General features: G+C 33.8%; 1 protein-coding gene across 1 annotated transcript; it reads right to left on the bottom strand.

Moving 5' to 3' along the window:
* Nucleotides 1-4,509: 4,509 nt before the first annotated feature.
* Nucleotides 4,510-16,968, bottom strand: LOTGIDRAFT_136183 (hypothetical protein; the record flags this gene model as incomplete). The annotated part of the gene is made up of 23 exons (XM_009046637.1): nt 4,510-4,956; nt 5,226-5,507; nt 5,779-5,907; nt 6,335-6,541; nt 6,796-7,075; nt 7,702-7,842; nt 8,183-8,330; nt 8,795-8,862; nt 9,077-9,151; nt 9,401-9,457; nt 10,088-10,168; nt 11,780-11,937; nt 12,492-12,662; nt 12,883-13,049; nt 13,177-13,524; nt 13,703-14,206; nt 14,532-14,630; nt 14,832-14,976; nt 15,417-15,534; nt 15,671-15,866; nt 16,053-16,231; nt 16,435-16,558; nt 16,794-16,968. Coding segments are annotated over 23 exons (4,299 nt in total), but the record flags the coding sequence as incomplete, so codon positions are not given.
* Between the last annotated feature and the right edge of the window lie 4,567 nt (nt 16,969-21,535).

Genomic DNA, 21,535 nt, shown 5'->3' with positions numbered 1-21,535 from the left:
AACAGGATGCTCTTCCAAATCTTATGAATAACAATAATTCATCAAAAAATTTGACAGTTTGGCTTTGCTGTAAAACTAAAAGAAAATGTCAAAAAATTTCAAAATCGAGAGCAAAATGCTCTAAAAACCGATAAAAAAAATAAGATTCAAGAAATTGTGAGCGCTTACTACAGCGTTATCCCGGGGCAAATGAATATATATATACACAAAAGAATATTTTCTCACCTTACGTCCAACTGCTTTATAAGAAACGAGCCTTTCGGTTATAGATATGGCTAAATACCTTTCAACAAGAAAAATATTGCATGTTCTTTTCAATTCAAATTAAAGCTACATTGGCAAGAAGTCGTCGTGTATATAAAAAGCCTATAAACAATCGTATTCAGTGCATGGCGACTGTAGAACTTTGGATTGGGAGAGAAAAACCCGCCCACCCCGACCAAATTTTCTTTAATAAAGGGCTTGAATCCAGAGATCCATTTCAGAGGTTTTCTTCCTCTATCAAGTGAATAAAATGACCTCTCTTTCTTCCCTCTTCCATTGCCTTTCACCCTTTTTACATCCGTTTAGGGGGCTTTCGAAAAGAGTTGCCAAGGAAGAAAACAACAGATAGCAATTAAGAACTAAATCATGAGAAATTTGAAACTGGAGACCCAAATCGAGACATTGTGAGTTTAAGGAAAGAGATAAGTAAAGGTATATTAATATAATTTCTAAAAGATTGATCTTATTGATATAGTCAAGTGTTATTTTATACTGCTTCATATTGTCAATATATACTTTCACTCTACACCTGATTCAAAATTAACATAGAATACAGAAAAGAAAAACGATCATAATATACTCTCGCTTTAATAAGCTTTTATGTCAATATTTTCTGTGGAGCGGTAAAGTGGATTTAAAGCGACACTAAAAGTCCACCTAATGATCAAACGAGTAGCCTATTTTCGATTTGTTTTCATTTTTTTTCAAGATTTGCTTGGGAAGAAAGTAGACTTATTTAGTGAACTGTTTTGGAGCTACGGCAAATATCAAGGTTTGTTTAAAAAGCTTTGACGATTTTTAAGTGAAACAGTCGTGCCAATGATAATTTTTAGGTATAGGCTCTATAGAATGAAAATAGGTTCGTTAACAATTAAAACTAAGCCTATGGGAGTAAGTCATTCTTGAAGTCATCGATTACTTAATATCATCAATACAAGATCTAGAGAATGTTATTGGCGTTCTGGAAACTTCTGGAGACGGTCGCCATATCCGGGGAAGTATCGCTTATGCAACTTAAGACGAAATGGAGACCGTATTTCGTACTTTAAGGTGATACATTATGATGGAATTGAAATCCATCTGCCGGAAAGGCGAATATATTTACATTGACGAATAGCGAATAGCGTACATCGCAGTAGTCTCATTTTCATTTTCACCACTTGATAAATTTCATTCCAGCCACCGGTGTCACTAAATTCCTTTTCAACGATGAACCATAGACTGTTTAGAACTCTGTGGACAAGACTTAATATTCTTGACTAAAGGGAGACAATATATCAAATCAATCAGACCAATATTAACTGATCATTATATAGTATCGATAACACCTACATCTCATTGTTCACGATAGATTTGAATGGTTGACCATATCCATTATATTCATGATTACATTATATTCACTGTATAAGATCTACGAAGCTCCTTTTGGCTTAAAAGGCAGACATACTTGAATCATATCCCACTCAGACAATATACTAATGCTAACAATTACTAGGTAAAAAGCATGATGATAGGAGTGTGGTTTGAACATTGTAAATCTTTTTGTAGTAAGCATGATTATTCCAATTTGAAAGCCAGTTGGTTTTTGGAAGTTTTGGACTAATACTAAAGCCATGCACATAAAAAAAAGAAAAATAATCAATCTTTATAGAATACTTTATTTTATTTACATAATTTCACTCTGCGAAATAACTCCAGTGAAATTTGAATGCAAATAGAAAAGGATTATGTTTAACCATAGACAGATGGACAAAGAACAATTTGATAACATAACGAGAGATAAACTATTCTCATTAGGTGATCTTATACACAATGAACACAAAGACATCACAATTTCTAGAAATGAATGCACACATTTACAAAACAGTTTTTTTTAAGTAGTAGACTCTAAGGTCTAACAATGATATAACTGCTGCATCACTCTACAAATCACAATTAAATAGAAATCACTTTGGTCACTTGAATTTCTTTCTTCAGACAGAAAGTTTCAATTTCACAGTCTCTTTTAAAGTGTATAAAATTGTACGTATATATACATATTTGAGATTGATGTGGGTCATTCAATATCCATGCAAAAATCACTCCATTAGAATAAATACATCCAGGCTACTAGCACATAGTTTCTGGTTAACACATTTAGAGATCACATAAAAAACAGACACAGATAGTTTTCTCCTTTTCTGAGATTAAAGTATAAAAATATCTTTTTTTCTTACAAAAAAGATCACACAACATAACTTAAGGAAAAAAAAACGAGAGAACATGAAGGAATACAGATGGAAGTATAGAAACTGAAGTACTGTACAATAGATATTGTGATACGGTGTATAATTTTAACTGTGTTCATTTGTCCATGGTCAATTCTCACAAAAAAATGTCAATAACTTAGTTCCAACTTACAAAGAAGTTGTCAAAATGATAAAAAAAAATTCCTGGTAATATTAAAACACGTAGCAATGTCATTCTCAATAATTCACAATTTGTTCTGGAAAAATGAAAAACAAAACTATGGACAAAATACAAAGAGGATGAATTTCTATTTAACGACTATGGTACATAAGTTAATTTGCATGTATTTATATATTTATAATATATATATATGTATATAATAATAATAATAATAATATAATATTTATAACGCACCATTAAATTAAGTTTGTACTATAATGAATCAACAAAGCGGTTTAATTTCTCCGAATTAATATCGGTATCCGGGGCAGGACTTTGTAACTGGGACATGTTCGGATGCTGGGGCATGTTTGGATGCTGACCTTGAAGTTGGGGAAGCATGACTTGATCAGGTTTCATTTGATTAGGATCACCCATAGAATGTGCTCCTACAACTGGATGGGGTGACTGATTTGGAGGTATGTGATGGGGTGATTGTTGAAGTTGACGGGGTGATGGTGCTAGATGCTGACGGGGTGATGGAGTGGGTTGAGGAGATCGAACAGTCTGTGGTAATGACACATTGCCCTGTGGCGAAGGCGACATCATATGATCGTTCTGTCGCATCTGAACTTGATGCACTGATGTTTGAGGAGAACGCACTTGTTGCATAATATGCTGAGGTGACGGATTTGCCTGTTGAGCCATCATATGCTGTGGACTGAGAGGCTTTCCACCAGTGATCACATGCTGTTTTAATTGCACAGATGTTTGAGGTGATCTCATCTGCTGCATGAGTTGCTGTTGGTTAGGATTATTCTGCTGTCCCATCATATGTTGTGGACTCATTGGTTTTCCACCACCTTGTAGATGTTTGAATTGAGAATGCTGCATCATTTGTTGCTGTTGCTGAAACTGATGCATATGCTGGGGATTATCATTTGGGAAGTTCTGTCCAGCAAAAGCCATCCTCTGTCTTTGTCCTTGAAAATTCTGCATTTGGTTTTGAGGCTGAAAATGATTCATGTGTGGTTGTTGATGTTGAGGATGCTGCTGTTGATGCTGGGCTTGTTGTTGCTGTTGATGCTGGGCTTGCTGGCGTCTCATTTGAAGTATTTGCATCTGTTGTGGTGTCAGCTGCTGCATTTGAGGAACTCCCATACCGCCCATTTGTTGTTGCTGTTGTTGTTGCTGCTGCTGCTGCTGCTGTTGTTGTTGTTGTTGCTGCATCTGATTTTGCTTTTGATATTTCATTTTCAAAACAGATGCCATGAGTTCTGGATTCTGTTTCAACATCGATAATACTCTTTCTTCAGTTTTGGGTGTATTCTGATGTTTAAGTGCATTAAGTAACTGTTGCACTGACGCATTTGGCATTTGACCAGGGTTTCTTGGCGGGACATTCATAGCTACACTGCCCATTCCACCTGGTCCAGGATTCTGTTGTTGGTTTGGAGACTGCATAGGCATTCTAATAGGTTGATTCACAGGCATCCTAGGTTGATTTATTTGTTGATTGGGATATGCAGGTGGAGCACTTTGACCCCATTGCGGTCTCTGAACAGGTGGATGTTGCATGGTATTAGGAGGCATTGTATTCACCACAGTAGGACTAGGGACCATCTTTTGAGCTGGTTGAGGCTGCTGTTGTTGTTGCATACTAACTGGCTTGCCACCAATATTCATTGGGCCTGACACTAAATTACGCTGTGCTATGGCAGCATTTTGAGCTTCTTGGGCTGCCTTCATTGCTCCAGCTGGTGGTGTACCCTGGGGTTTGCCATCATTTCCCAAATGTTGAGGTCCTGGTAAGGCTGGTGGTGCACTTGCCTGCATAGAACTTTGTCCTCCTGCTGATGTTGCAGTCATGATAGCCATACGACGTCTCAGTAACTGAGCTTGTTGAAGTCTCTGTTGTAACTGCTGATGACGCAACTTGTGTTTCAAATGAGTACAGAAGGGAACTTGGCACTTTCCTTCATTACAATGTTTTGCATGATAACAACACAATGCTATTAATTGTTTACAGATTGGACAACCACCATTAGTTTTACGTTTACATGTTTTTGTATGGTGAACAATACGTTTCATTTTCGTACAACTAGGAAGTCTGCAATTAGCGTCTCTACACTGACATGCATGCACCAAAGACTGAATACACCTTTGAATAGATTGACGACGAGATTCCTGAGGATTTTCTTGTTTTTCTCCACTATATGAGCCGTCATCCAGATCAAAACCAAGTTTGTCCATTCTATGAGGATGAGTAACTTTCTTGTAACAATTAACGCACAAATCAAAGTCCTGAAAAGAGAAAGGAGAAAAAGGTAATATTAACTTCAGTAGCTTCATTATTTTAGGGATTTTTATTTTTTTTCTAGGTTATTTCTTTTCCTTCATTCAACAGATTTCTTATCTAAAATCTGTAACTGACACATCATCTCAATGGAAGATTAAATGACTAGATAAGGAAGTCTAAAGGAAGTCAAAATGAATTCCAACACAATATTCAGGAAGTGTAGTGTGAATTTATATGCATCAAATGCAAATGAAGTTTTAAAATGGTTGCTTACCTCACAAACGGAACAATGATATCTGGTTTCCACATGATTTTTACATTCATTACATGTATAACAGAAGGCATCTTTTCCTTGATTATGCAGTTCGTATAACATTGCCAAGGTTGAATATTTCGCTCTACGAAAGGAAGAGAATTCGTAATGTTTTTCACGAGCAAGCGTTAAAAATGAGTCTCTACCATCCATTAGTTCACAACTACACAAAGGGTCTAAATCACGAATTTGTGGCATGCCTGGAGGGTTTTGTTGAGGATGTAATCGTATCACAAAAAATACCTGAAAAAAAAAATATTCAAATCAATTATTAGGTGGATGCATGTTCAAAAATCCTGCTGATTGAAATGATCTTGATCCTTAGTATAAGATAGCATCAACTCAATCTTAATCTAAGATATCCCCATGGCCATTCAATTAATTGCCTTCAAGGTCTTGAATCCATGTCCACAAAGTAAATTTTTTAAGAGAAACCTGGTTTACGTCTTTTGTCAAGGATAGTCAGACTTCAAAATAATTACATATTTTGTGAAAGTCTGCCATATAAACTTACCTCTTTGTGTTTTTCCATAGTTTGATATAATTTGTTAGTGAGATCGTTGCTGCCCTGTGGCACGTTGGATTTCTTGGCCACTTTCCTCTGATTATTTTTACTTTTGTATGCTTTCTTATTGCGGCCTTTCTTTTCACCCTTTTTAGTTCCATCCTGAAATGTTGCACACAAATTTAATCTTTTTAAAAATAGCCTCTCCCCAAATGATGATAGGGTGATGTCAGAAGATATTTTTACAAATTTCAATAATGATGATCAAGAAAACTAAAGATATAGTGATTTAATCCAATCATATCCAAAGACTCAAAAAAGAATGTTTCTTCAATAATATTAGCTCATGTTAAAACTAACGCTGATTTTATTAGCTTATATTTAGAAATACGCCTAATGACCTTTATGAAAAATGGAAAAACATGAATTTACAAATTTAATCTTGAAAGGAAGATATGATTTTATAAAATAATTATCCTCCTGAAGCTGACATATATCCAATTTTTAAGTTATAAAGTTTCTAAGAGTTAAGTCACAAAATATGACAAAGTGAAGTTGCACTTACATTTGAGCCTTCAGCCTCATCATTACAATCTGCAGCTTCAGCTTCAGCAGCTGCAGCCTGAGCTTCTTCTCTTTTCTTCTTTTCTTCTTCTTCTTGATTTAATTCTTTAATACTTTCTTCAACAACATTAGGCCAGAAATCACCTTCAAAGTAGGCCATTTCTGTAGCACTTTGAAAATTGTTTTCTATTGCATCTTTTAAAATATCCTAGAAAAAAAATTAAGCATTGCATAGAGTAGGGTAGGCATTACCATTAAAATATATTATTGTTAGGTTATGTTTCAGCTTATATGTTTAAATGAATAAAGAATCCAACAAATAAAAAGGGTTCCACTAGAAATCATAGTCAAAGTCTGAGTCAATTTTTATGTGCAGCTCAGTAGAACAGAGACAACTTTCGTAAAGAACATGAGAGAACATGGAAAACAACTGCTTACAATATAATTATAACATTGACATACCTTATAATCTGTACAAACACGTTCAATAATAGCTTTATCTAACATTTTCTTGTACCAATCTTGTAATCGCTTTGGCTTTGGAATTTTTTGTTCGGGTGGATGGCAGTGGAAAATATAGTCATCCCCTTCACTAGGGGGACACGCCCAAATATGGGCCACAGTATATCCCATGTTTTTAGCATATTCTAAATATCCTATAAGAATTTCATGATACACAGCAGTCCTTAAATGTCTGGGTTGAAAGAAATGAACACTGTCCAAATATGATATGTAAACTCGTCTGAAAGATAAATTACATGGAATTACAAATATAGGCAAAGGGTAAAAATAATGAAAAATGAAGGAAATGCTTTGTTTGCTTTGAGCAGGAATTGGACAATTCAAAACAAAACTGTATAACCGGACTCTTATTGAAACAGTTGTAAATAGTTCATTGTCAAGAGCAATGAGACTTGTGCTGCTATAAAGCGATAGGTTCTCCATTTATGGGGTTGATTTGGGTCTTGAATAAGCTTATGTGTAAATAATCTCCAAGCCCTGTATTCTTGAAAAGATCTTAGCACTAGGACATCATAGGCTCTTAACTTCTAACACTGTTTTTGGGACGTCCTAGTGCTCAGATTGTTTTGAGAAAAGCTACTGGTTCAGAAGTACTAGAAATGTACACAAATGGATTTGAAGTCTCGAATTTTGACAGTGAGCTATGAATACTATGACTGATTAGCTTAACTAAAAAAATTCCGCTTCTGAGACTAAGATACGATTGGTCAAACATAGGGTAAACATTTCCCTTTATCATATTGATATTGACAAGTATTTGGTGATCAATCAGTCGGCCATTCCTATGAGAAGTTCTACAAAAGATTAAAAAGTATGTTGGTAAGGATGTACTGGTAAAAAACATACCTGGTATTTGGCATTTGACATTCAGAACCATATTCTTGAACATGCATACCGAAAAAACAGACATCTACACCATCAATTTCTTCAAAAGCAAACATAGCCTTTGATCGATATGGAAAACTATCTGGCACTTCATCAGGAAACCTAGAAACCAACCAAAATCGTTAATAGATATACCTTGAGTCAGTGTTCAAGCGGTATCGCATCCTAGTTTGTGAGTCAAAATGACCTTATTTGTAATTCAATATTTCCTATGATTAGCCTAAATCAAAATTTATCACAACGATCTGCAAATCAAATCAATATATTTCTTGTTAGAATAGAAATATATGGCAACTCTCGGAGGTCTGTATTTTCTTAAAGGAACAAACGTTATTGGCAAAATCAATCTGAACCAAATTTACTGAAATTCTACTTGGCTTCCACTTTTGAGTTTTTTCTATCAGAATATTCTTCATTAGCCATAAGACAAAATTAAACTTACTTTGATTTCATGCCAGGTTTGACTTCAACAATTTTATCTGAACTAGATAGCACTCTTATAGATACATCCCCTGCCCCGACATCTTTCTTCTTTAAATAATTATTCACACGATTTTCTAAGAAATTACCCATTTTTGTCGTAGGTAATTCTGAAAAAATAAGAAATTATTACCATTACTCTACAATAAACTGTCAAAGCCAAATTATATATTTTGGAATGCAGACATCATAATCTGGTTAAGTTTCTCTTGAAAACAAGGTACCACAGACAAGCAGATAGAAAGTAAGAAAGGTGCAAACAGGAGTTACATGTGATTCTGATACACATACAAAGATAGATTCTTTGGGGGGATTGATTTAAATCTTGAATACATGTGAATAGTTTTCAGAAGTAAATCAAAAATCGCATAATGCCTAAAAAATATCCTAAACTAGAAATTTCTTTCCTATTTCTATAGATGTTTTTTCTTTATATGGCAGTGTCTCAAGATATAATTTTGAATGTGAACTCTACAACTGATTGGCTTAGCTAAAATAATTGGTAAAAAAAGTGGAGAAACTGTCCCTTTGATCAATTTTTAATCTATTAATTTGCAGAATACTGAATACTTACTTTTTGCAGAAAAACGGTTTTCTTTTCGTTTCATACCCTTAGCTTTTAAACAATTATCACAAGTATAGCTGGAATAAATAAGAAAAAACATTGTTAATAACTTTATGCTTCTAGACTGTATAATTGCGTAACATCTCTTCAACAATAGGTTCAAGTATCATTTTGTAGGAAGTGAATACTGCATTTCCAATATGCTGACGTTTTATAAATAAATAATTTTGAGAAATAAGTGCTGATGCTATGTGACATGATATGTAAATGACAGATTCTAATAATACTTACGTTGGCCAGATAGGTTCAAACCACAATGCACAGATCACATGATGCTTTCTACCACATTCAATACAATTCACAAATCTACAAATATAAATCATTTTATAATCATAGGGATCATAATGTGTTTCTAATATAAAATCCTCATCAGGACAGCTAAAAAATAGTCTGAAATAGGGTACTCTCCAGTAGAATTTGATATTTAATGAACAAGAATTGTATTAGGTTGGGATGGCTTTGGGCTTTGTGTGGCTGATTAACTCCGAAAGGTGTAGTTTATTGGGCTGAACCTTTGGGCATAAATCAAGTCAAATAATTTCAAACAACACTTACTGTTCATAATCCATTTGATCATTTTTCTGAAGTGTAAACTGGTCCTTTTTAATTCTCCTGAAAAAAAAGCAAGACGTTAAATGTTACTGTTTATTTATGCATGAAGTTCCTAAAGCATGTTTTAAAATAATATAAATTAATGGATGGTAGAGGGATTTTTGTAAAGAGATGACACCAGGTAGGTTTACTGATAATCAAAGACTCATTTTAATCAAGTATAATAATTTCAATGTTTTGGAGATCCTAAGAGGTTGTAAACCTTTATACAAGCATGTTATGATAAGAGATGAAATATAGCAAATTACACAATTTGGACAAGTTAGTAAGTTGAAGTGAATGCAGATTTAGCTTATCAATGTGTATTACTGCATCTCTTTTATCTTTTCTAAATCAATATGAATACAAAATGGTTTAAGTTCAGAAGTATTCAAAAATATATTGAAAAACATGAACAAAACAATTGTATTTTCTTTACTGGTGAAAAAGAGTTGTATGTCATACTTTCCTATACATATTAGGGCTAAAAAGAAGGCAAATCATGCAGTATGCGATATGGACATTTTGTGACAACATGTAATAAAGGGCTATAGTTTATTGTATCATCCCAACTGCATCACTGACAGAGGTACATCTCAACTCACTGAGCCACCACAGCTCATCATTTAAGGTGAAAATAAGTATACTTACGTTGCAACTTGAGTTGGATCATCAGAAAGTTCCACTTCATCACCCTGTATTTCTTGAAAACATCTCTCACAAAACACATATCTGTCAGATAGAAGGCCCAATTTCCGTGAACTATTACAGTATGATTATATATATGAAGAGCATGCCCACAGCCAAATACACACACCACCAGATGAGATGAAGAGACGACACAAAAACAAAGGAAAACGAAAAAAAATAAGCATTAGGGAAAGCACCAAACCAAACAGAGAGCTACAAGCAAAATCAGTCCATAATATACATTAGTTTTGCATTATTTAAGAGTTTTGAAATTTACTGAGCCAAAAAAATTTCTAAGAAAGCTTGAATATTCTCCATTATTCCAAAACGAGGACAAAATTGGCATCGTTTTCTATTTCTGAAGAATAAGTTTTGAATCAAATAACCTTATATTTGTAATACTGATGAGAAAAACCTTATAAATATCTGAATATGTTCTTTCTTGTAAATTATAAGAAATTACTCTATATATTATAGACTGAAAGAGTACTATAAAATAAGTATAAAACAAAGCTAAATAAATAAGATACAGTTACATACAGATAAGCTTTGTGTGTATTTCGCCAAAGATACAAAGTATGAACTAATGAAGGACTGATGAACGCAATACTGGTATTTGTATGCCTCATACAGTTTTAATTACTCTTTAATCTACCTCAAAGGAAATAACCACAGAAATTCACAAAGATGTTTTTTAACCTCAAAGTGAGCATATTTAATTTTTAAAATGTACCGTATTGTGTTATATTCATGGTTTTTGCATCCATGTGTACATATATCTTTGACGGACTATTTGTTAATAATAATCTAAGCTAAGCGTAACTGCACTACAAGATAAAAAGATTGTAAGTGATTTCCTAATTTCTGTATGTGTATCAGGTACACTGATAGTATCAATTTGCACCATTCCAATTTTCAATCAGACGTCTGTGGTTCTGGCAATTCCACTAAAACTTTGTGTTTGATGACTTCACTAATCGTGAAGGAACTTACATGTTAAAGCATATTTTGTGAGTTATCAAACACTTAGTTTTAGTAAAATTGCAAGAACAACAGACTTCTGATTGAAAATTGGAATGGTGTAAATTGATGCTATCAGTGTCCCAGATACACACGAAAAATTTAGAAAACCTTTTTTACAATCTCTTTAGGCATATATGATAGCATAACTGTACAAAAAATAATGACACAAGACAAGCTACATATAAAACTAAGGTACATGCTAAAGAAATGAATTATATATATATATATATAAAATAAAGAATAAATGAATAATGATGAAGATACATAGAGTACAAGCAATAGGTACATTATGAGAAATACACAACAATTACAAGAAATGTGATGAAATATGAATGAATGCATCGTTCTATTTTTCTGCAGAAAATTTTGTTTTTTTCTTTAAATGAACGACTGAATTATCTTGCCTTCTTTATACATGAGATAAATTCAAAATGGAAACTATGTTCTCTATGCACACAAAAAGAAAAGAAAATTTGTACACAGTTTCATTTTTGTATAATTTGACATGTTTTTGACAATAGTCAAATTGAACTTGGGAGAAATTTATCACATTTGCATAGTAAAAAATTATAATATGTGAAGTCAATTAAAGTCCAGTAGCATTCTCTTATAAAATACAAACTAACTTACCTATTTTGATAACTACGGTACATAGAATCTCTAGGTATGGTACACAGTTGTTTACCATAGCAACATAAAACTTGGGGACTAAATGTATATTTATGACCACAACAATAGCCCAATGATTGCATGACACTATCAATTTCAGATTCAAATACTTCGGCAAGCTGAAATACATGAAAATATGTTGATAATGGTTCAGTTTTCCTACTTTGTCGGCCAATTTGGTACAAGTCAAATAGGCCTGACATCCTCCCAAGTGAGATGAAATTTCATTAGAAAACTATCACGAATAAGCTTAGCTTGTCAAAAGACTTAATACCTTGTCTACTTCCTGCAAAAATATAAGGGAAATAACCCTTTCTTAAAATAACAGAAAAGGTGGCACTTGATTGGCGAGTTTTGAACATGTTCTGTCCATTCTAATTCTGGCCTCAATCAATTTATACAGAATAGGATATTTCATAGTCAAAATTTCTAATTCTATACATTTCTCCACCATTTTGAATCATGTCAACACCTACTTTTACCTGTTCAAATTTGTTCTATTGAACTTTCTGTTTGAATCCATAAATCCCGATCGTGCAGGATTCACCAATTGAGAATGAACACGGGCACAGTAGACTTTTTTTTTTAAATACTTAAGTTTTTCCAGTTGGAGTTTTTCCAACAAAAAGTTTCTTAATGAAATTTAGTCTTGAATAAGATGTAAGTAACTTACCTTTGAGCAGAATTTATAGACACGAGAAGTTTTACGATTATACACCCAAGCATTTTCAAACATTAACCAAACATCATCCACATATTCCCAGGGATCATTGTACTGTCCTGTATCTAATTTACGTTTTATAGTTGATAGATCTATAGGTTTAGTTACAATATCATAGTAATCCTGTTAACAGAAAAAACATCAATATAACTTCACATTTCACAATTTCATTATTAAATGGAGATTCTATAGAAATGCTAGCCAAGGTTTCTTAACAGATCAAGATATCACAGTATCATAGTAACAATCTTCAGACAACTGACCTATTTTCAGCCTGCGTCCCTATTGAAGTTGTAGATCTGTTTTAATATTTTTATATCGAGAGTAAGAATGAAACACCTACCGGAATCTGTAATTGTACAGGATCTACTGGTTGTCTAAATGGAAGCGATTCAGGATCTTGTCTGTATAATTTCTCCAATGTTGGCATTAAAGCTTGCCGTAATTCATCAGGTTTAAAGACTGAAAAAACAGAATTGAATATTTTCAAAAGCCTCGATTCGACTGTATCTCAGAAACATGCCTTTTTTATAAAATAAATATAAACCTAAGGGACCTAAAGCATCCTCTATGATACTAATATTTCAAGCTTCAACTGAATCAAAGAGCCTACAATTATCTTAGATGCCATACTTACTCTTTTTTGATTTAGGTGCTGTTGGTACAGGTGTTGAAGGTGCCCCTTGAGACGAGTCTTCTGTGTCTGGTTTTGTATCCGCTTCAGCAACAGTTGTACCCTCACTGCCTCCTTCTGGTTTTGGTGTGACAGAAGGTGGAGCAGAAGTGGTATCCATAGCTTCAGAAGGTTCTGTTTTGACAACTCCTGGTTCATTTTTAATCTCAGTCTTGACACCAGTACCATTACTGACTGATGATGGAGGATCAGCGTTGGTTGTAGAAGACATATCTTTACTAGGTGATGACAATAAGGATGACAGACTATTAGAAGTGGGTTCAGTTTTAATTTCCTTCTTCACCTCCATTGCTTTATCAGCCTGGAAATAAAAATAGATATGGTTGTCAAAACCTAAGTCAAGAAGTGTAAAGTATGAGCAAAATGTAATTTTCTTGATAATGATACCAGATTGGTAAAACTCTCAAGCTTTGTCATTTCCTTCAGTCACCTTTTCTTTAATCATCAGATTAGCTGAGAAATATTTGACAGTTGACATACAGAAGATAATAAGCTAGACTTACATGATTGATGGAAGAAGAGGCTGTAGAGACAACTGGAGCAGGAGAAGTAGCTACTGGTAGTGTCTTACCAACAGATGTAGGTCCACCTTGTCCTAATTGAGTGCCATTAGGTACACTACCTGGACCCATCAATCCTCCAAGAGACTGATTCTGTTGCTTACCACTACCGGACTGCTGTTGCTGTTGTGACTGTTGTTGCGGCAGTCCAGTTGCTGATTGAGCAGAGGCTTGGTTCAACGAGTTGGATTGTACAGTGGATGTTGGTGTTTGGTTTTGTGGTGTCAAGATTTTACTCAGTGACTGATGTATTTGGGAAACTGAGCTCGGTGGTTGCCCACCTTGTCCTGTCTGTTGCATCAGTTGCTGAGATTGAGAATTATTTTGAAGTTGTTGGGATAAAGGTGGAGACATGAGTTGTTGGTTACCAGGCATTCTGGGTGCCATGGGATTCACTTGAGAACCTTGAAGAACTTGTTTTAATTGTGGATTATTGTCATTCTGTAGAGTATTTATATTCAACATGCCCCCGAGCTGAAAATAAAATTTCATTTAAAATAATTACTCAATTTTATGGCTTAATCAGATTATACAGAATTCCGTTATATAGTTATGACACCATGTAAGTCTATTGATGAATATATACTCTTATTGGCTAAATGGGGGAATTTAGTTCTTTTCGGGGGTAATATTCCTTAAATTGTTTAATTTCATTAACATCATTGGGTGATATACAATAGAAATAATCAAATACCTGATTTTGAGAGCCAGGTAGACCAGCATTTGGAACAGGCATACGCTGTTGTTGTTGTTGATGATTAAATAAATTATTAAGACCAGGAACTAAATTAGTTAGCCCTAAACTTTCAGCTGCATTAAATCCTGAAAGGGGGCCATCTGAAATAGACACATATAAATAATATTTTCATGGTTTAATGTTTGATGTTAACTTGCCATATCAAGATATGATCAAGAGTATAGTAGGCAAATAATGAAAATGATGCCAACTTGGACAAACCTTTCAGCAAACCAAAAATCAAAATCAAAATCAAATCCTGCTGAGTATAATAGTTTCAAATTTTCTAACAAACGACTTACTTTGCGGTGCATTAGCTCTCGGTTGAGGTACACCTGGAGGACCAGGTGGACCAGGTTGTCCACTACGTATTCTCTGTTGACGCTTTTCATCCAACTCCTTCTGAATTTTATAGATTTTCTCAGCTAAAAGATGATAGTATTCCTCCTACAAATCAAATATCATAATATATTACAAGTTTATATTTATATTTAGTGCAAAATGAACAACACCACATAAGCTGAATAAAATATTTTACAAAATACCTATCAATACTAAGCATCCTCAACACTAAGTAAGATAAAATGTGTAAATATTCAGAATGTGTATTAGCTCATTAGATTTAGAGAAACAAACTACAAAATCCAATGGTTCAAAAAATCCTGCCAAAAATTGGAGCTTCTTTTGTGACTTTCAATGTTGTTGAGCTAATGAAAATATATTGAATTTTGCCTTCTTACATAGATGAATAAGTTAATTACCAATGTACTAGTTCTAAAACTTTTCATGAATACAAATTCTAGATATGGGTCAACAAAAAGCATTGGCCATGGCACAAAAAAAAAGTTTTGTACATAAGCTGTGAATAATATAATAATAATACTTACTCGACTATTAGCTGTTTCATACATATCACCTTCAACTTTTCTAGCATAAGCCACCAGATTTTTCATTCTAGTATCTTTTAAAGCTGTTGGGTCTGGTGTAGGAAATATAGCTTGTACTCTGGAAGAGGAACCAAGATGTTTAAGTTTATGAAAGGGGAGAGGGATGGGGATTTGTCAAAATTTTGTACCAAAATTGTCTTACTACAACTTGTGAATGTAAATGCCAAATTAACACTAAAGAGCAATTTACTTACAATTTATGCACTAAATGATTTCTCAAGTCTTGCGTAACATCTTGATGCCAATCTTTAGTCATTTGTGACGTCATGGCAATATTTTGTAAAGCTTCTGATGATGCTGCAGTCATTGTGGGTGGTTGAGCCATACCACCTGGACCTATTATAGCTTGTAAAGCATTATTTTGATTTTGTTGATTCAAGGTAGTTGTAGCTGAAAAGACAAGAAATAAACAATATTAATTTGACAAATATACAGGTCTAAAATAATTTGAAGGGCATTCAATTCGACTTCTTTTGCCAGTCAAATAGAACATCAACGGATATTCATATATAAATGTGTATGCTTAAGAATGCTATAAAATAGAAAATAAAAATGTCATAATTATAAAATACATACCACTAGGGGGAACTGGGGGTTGTGGACGATTAGATAAACCTAGAGCATCAACTGCTCGTTTAAACGTTGTTTCACTAACATTACCACTACCTTGTGGTACAGCATTCAATGTACTAGGTGCTGTCATGTTAGTATTGGGAGCCATGTTTCCACCACCTACAACAGAAATTGACGTTAAACTCCATTCATTTTATTTCATTTTTACAGCAGAAATTAGGATATCAAAAAGTTAAAAAAAAATAGGAAAATATGTTCAGAAAAGACCTTAAATTCTTACTATTACACATCTCTTTTGTTCAAAACCTGGGCAAAGAGCATTTAATTGAAGGAACTGCTAAATCTTGCAGGACCTTTTTTTTGCAACCCAAAAAGACACTTATACTACTTACCAGCTGGATTTCTTCTATTATCTGAAGCATGTTTTAATGGTAAGCATACAGGACAATCATTTCTATGACAATTCTTCCAGTGAGTAATAATCTGGCGAGACGAGGCACAATGTGCAACTGAAAAATGAAATGAAAGGTTTGCAAAATATCCTTCATAGCAACATTATCATAACAAAATTCTACAACAATAAGCAATTAATATTCAGTGTTTTATATTTGGCAAAGAATCAAACAGTAGCAAGAACATTTCAATTTTTTGCTCATTGTTCAGATAAGCTTACATTTGTACAAATGAGATATCACAGTGGATTGGTTATAGGCCAAGCAGTTTTCAAATATGGATTTCACTTACTTTGACATGTTTTACCAGCCGTACAGGAAGTCATATGAGTCAAGACATTTTTCATTGTACGACAGTAAGGTAAAGCACAGGCTTGTTCACCATTTGCATTTTCTCTTCGTTGACATTTGTGAGCATGCAGCAAGAGCACTAATTGTTGCTGGATAAGTTTACTTTTATCAGGATCTGTAGAGCGACCAGGAGCACCAGGAGCTCCTTGTTGGGGCTGTCCAGTCTGAAAAATAGAAATCAGGGATTAAGGATTCAGTAAGAGTGTTAAAGAGTTGGTGTTCATTTTCTGAATACCATTGTTATAGCATTTGCACATAACATGCATGTCAGATATAAAGTAGCCATAAGCTGCTTACTTATAACAATTATTTGTGTGAATCGAATTGAGCTCCAACATTAAAATGTTTCCTGAAAATGGAAACTTTTTCTTTCCATGAGGGAGATTCAACTCCATTGCAACTCATTGCTTAGCAAACTCACAAACTTAAACAACGTTGAATTTTAGAATTATGAAATATCAAAAAATAATTATTCATCATAAACACAATGAAAGTTACAATGGTTAACTACAGCGAATAATGGAAACTAAACAGTAAGATTAAAACATCCTGTTAAATGGGTTAAAAATTACAAGAGCAAAATGCTTTAATAAGCCCTGAATTTGTTAACTATCTAAAAGAAGAGTTCCATGAAGCATTTCTAATGTTGGCAAAATAAAATTGCATAAAAAAAATGACAGCAAAATTTCAATCTTTGAAAATGATTTTTATATTGTTAATGTAAATGGATTGTTTGTAGCTATAAACAAATACACAAGTTAGCAAAGTTCACATTATTTGGACAAAATTTAGATTTTTTGTTAAAAGAACAGACTTTCTTTGTTAAAATGCTGAAATTTCTAAGCCACCATTCTATAGGACATCAAATGGATAATTCCAGTGTCTTCAGATGACAACAGAAACTTTTTGTTAAAGTGTTATAAGCTTATAAGTATACGGTCATTTTTATTTTTTCAAATATTTACCTTTTTTTGATTACTTAAATACATTTTGTAAAAAAAGTTCAATCCTTCAAAAATATATATTCCACCATAAATTTACCCAATAAGCATGTCAAATTTGAAAAATCTGTTCAAAAAATTGCAAAATTGTTTTCACCTCACAATGTGGCTCACATTAAGTCTTATTTTATAGAATCCATTCACTTTAAATTCTCAAACACATTTTGGAGTTAGAAATTCGTATCTTTTCATTTTTTCTCATCATCATCATGAACAAGAAGTCTGTACAGGCAGACACCACAGCCCTTGTTTTTGAGAGTGATAGAATATACTTACAGTAGAAATAGCACTAACCGGTAAATTGAGAGGAGGTGAAGCCATAGGTAAAGAAACTGAATTCAGTGAGTTTTGGAGCGGTGAACTAAATGTGACAGTGGACGAAGGAAGACCAGGGTGGGCCTGAGGATTAAAGTTGGTATAACCCACACCAGTCGTGCTGCCACTGAGTCCTGGTGGAAGAGGCCCCTACAATAGCCAAAGCCATAAATCTAATAAACTACCTAAAACAGGCCTAGAAATTAATTGGATGCACTGTACCTAAAAAATTTGGTAATATATTGGTTTCTGTCTGAAAATCTGCCATCCAATATTGAATTTCTAGATCTGTGTAAATACTACTAACTACATAAGGTGCAAAAAGCCATTTCTACATGTAAAATGTTGAAAAAGTCATCTATGTTGTACTACATAGGGGTATTATATATCAAATTGTTATAAAGATAAATTAAGATTATATATAAAAGCTATGATTGAAATTAAACTAATTGAATACATGCATGGAAAAACAAATTGTAAAGTTTCTTGAGTGTGCCTTCATTCGTTCATAGCCAAGGAAAAAATGAGGTGCATCAGATTTTTAATGAAAGCCATTTCAGCTTTTATAACTGTGTCGAATTGAGTGATTAACATCCTGGTTTTCTGGTCCTAATAGATCAGTCTATATTGATCAAAATTCTGCTGGGACACGCACAGACTTCTACAGCATAACAGATCTGGTTTTTTGGTCTTATTCAAACATGTCGACAATACACATTTTCAATGTCATATCTCAAATCTTATCATCGAAATAGAGAACACATTAAAAAATAAAAAGTTCTAGAAAAAATTTTGATACAAATCCCGAGATCAAAATTTGAAAAATATAATTTCAGTATTTACTGGGTCAGATCGACCTTAAAACATAAACTATGCTGATCTAAGAATCAAACCAAAAACCCATCCAGAATGAAGTCTTTCAGATATAAGCTTAAGCTTCTTTTAACAATCATTCAATAAAAATAAAATTTTAGCAAAACAAAAGCTATCTTGACAGCAACCCATTACAGATCAGCTAAGCATTTGAAATATAAAATCTTAATTTCTTTTTCACGCTAAAATAAAAGTAACAAGATAACCGGGTTAGTTGTTAAAAGAGAAAAGTTTGTGAGTTGAGAAAATACTAAGAGAAAAATAAAAGCACACTTGTTAGAAACTCTACAATTGAAGATGAGCCAAACTTAATCTATGGCAAGCACCTACCTTCATCTGCTGCTGAACTTGAACTTGGTTTGCATTCATTCCAGGATGACCAACATTCTGATGATTAGCATGCTGAGACATCACCATACCATTTCCTTGTGGCATACCCATATGATTGCTCATAGCAGACACAGGAATACCACTTCTATTCTGATTCACACCACCATATTGAGGTCCATTCATTAATTGATTAGAAAGATTTATATTGTTCATGCCACCCATCATTTGTTGTTGATTTGGTTTCATATTCATTGACCCAATTCCATTGCCGGCACCCATGTGTCCCATATTACTCTGAGAAACACTATAAACGTTGTTTCCTAGCATTCCTGAATCAGATACAATATGTTGTGGCGCTTTATTGAGTCCACCATGTGATGGAGAAGCAACACTAGAATGGGGACTTTTCACAGCATTCATGTAGGCATTGGTATTGTTCATTGCACCAGCCACACTCCGATTTTGTCCCATGTTATGAGGTTGACTAGGAATACTGTTGATTGAAGATGCTAGTTTATGAGTTTGTGATGGAGTAGAACTAGATAACAACTGTGACAGCTCTTGATGATTTTGTGGATTGTTATCCATGTTTGATCCATGTATGCTACTAGATGGTCCACTAAGCATATCACTTGCTGTTGATGTGCCTTGACCACCATTGTTCATCAATTCATCTGGTAAATCTCCAGCAATGGCTAACAAACTGTTCAGAGAAAAATCTGGAAAATAAATTTCAAATATTGTATAAAATTTTTACTTTGTGTTGATAACCGTCTTTTTATCTTGACTTAGATCAAGATCATCTGCCGGCACCAAAAAAATGAAGATCATTTTTTAAGAACAGTCATAATGTTATCAAAAAATAAAAAATATGACTGGAAGCCAGGAATAAAATATGGCATAATATCATAGTCTAACTTTTTGTTTGGTTTCCCTTTTATTTATTCCTAATCTGTTTCCTGCTTAGTTCTGCTAAAGATTCGATAATTTCTAGTGACAGTATGTAAGCTTATTGCAGTGCAAGACTGGTACCAGTCTCAGAAGATACCGGTACCATCATTTGAAGACCTTAGAGGGACAAGGATAAGTAGTCTACATGATCACACAAAGTGATATTTAGGAATCTTAGCAGGTCAGGTCATTGAGAACAAAACATTGAGCAAAGCAGTATTCGTACAAAGTCAAAATATTTTATATATCATGTCGCATTGCATCTTAAATCCACTCCTACCAAAATATACATCTCTTACATCATCTTCACTGATTCAAAAATCATTTCATCCAAATAAAATGAGTAGCACAACCTTAATTTCAGGTTAAATTCTACAAAATTTAATGTGTCAAAATCAAGGACATTGTTTATGTTTTTCAATTTTTCTCCTACGGACAATGAGCTGGAAATAGCAAGTTGCAAGAAATTTGAATGCAAAATATTCAGGAAAATATACTTACCCCCACTTTCACTGGGCGTTCGCATAGGCGAACTAGAATTCGTTTTTTGTCGTTTGGCCGCTGGTGGGCCATCAACAAGCTGGTCAGCCATGTTGTTTGGGTTTATTTCCGACGCCTTCGATAATTATCCGGCTGATTGCTCCAAATAGTCAAAATCAAAGAAATTTATCTCAGGACAAAAACAAAAGTTATTGATAAAAGTTTTGAATCTATCCATCCCATGACCCAGTTTGATGTCTTCAAATTATTGTGAAATTGCATCAAAATTTACGCTACTCCATGTTTGCGAGCACAAAGCGGCTCATAAAATGAATTTTCTCCCTCACCATTGTTCATCACATCTCGTTAGTCCAGTCTATTCCGGTGAAAAATTATCCTTGGTAAAACGATTTCTTAATATACCTAGGTAACTTTCCAAAATTATCGAATAAAACCAACATAAAAGGTTTTAAATCCAACGATTTGGTTTAGCTGGAAATACAAAGATGGCCGCTGTTGATTAACGCTTGTCACAGAATATGACGGAATTTACCGAGCTACCGAAATTGCGTCGGAAATTGATTATTCAGGAAATTATGATATCACGTGGTACAAATAGCTATCGTTGGTTGGTCAATTTGCTTATTGTCACGTGATAACATAAAATAGAAAATTACGGAATTAACCGATTCTTTGCATTATGGGAAGAAAAAGAGATTTTCGGATATTTCCG

This window comes from Lottia gigantea (assembly GCF_000327385.1).
Source record: "Lottia gigantea unplaced genomic scaffold LOTGIsca_104, whole genome shotgun sequence".
Taxonomy (NCBI): Eukaryota; Metazoa; Mollusca; class Gastropoda; family Lottiidae; genus Lottia; species Lottia gigantea.
This window is presented reverse-complemented; position numbering and strand designations above follow the sequence as displayed.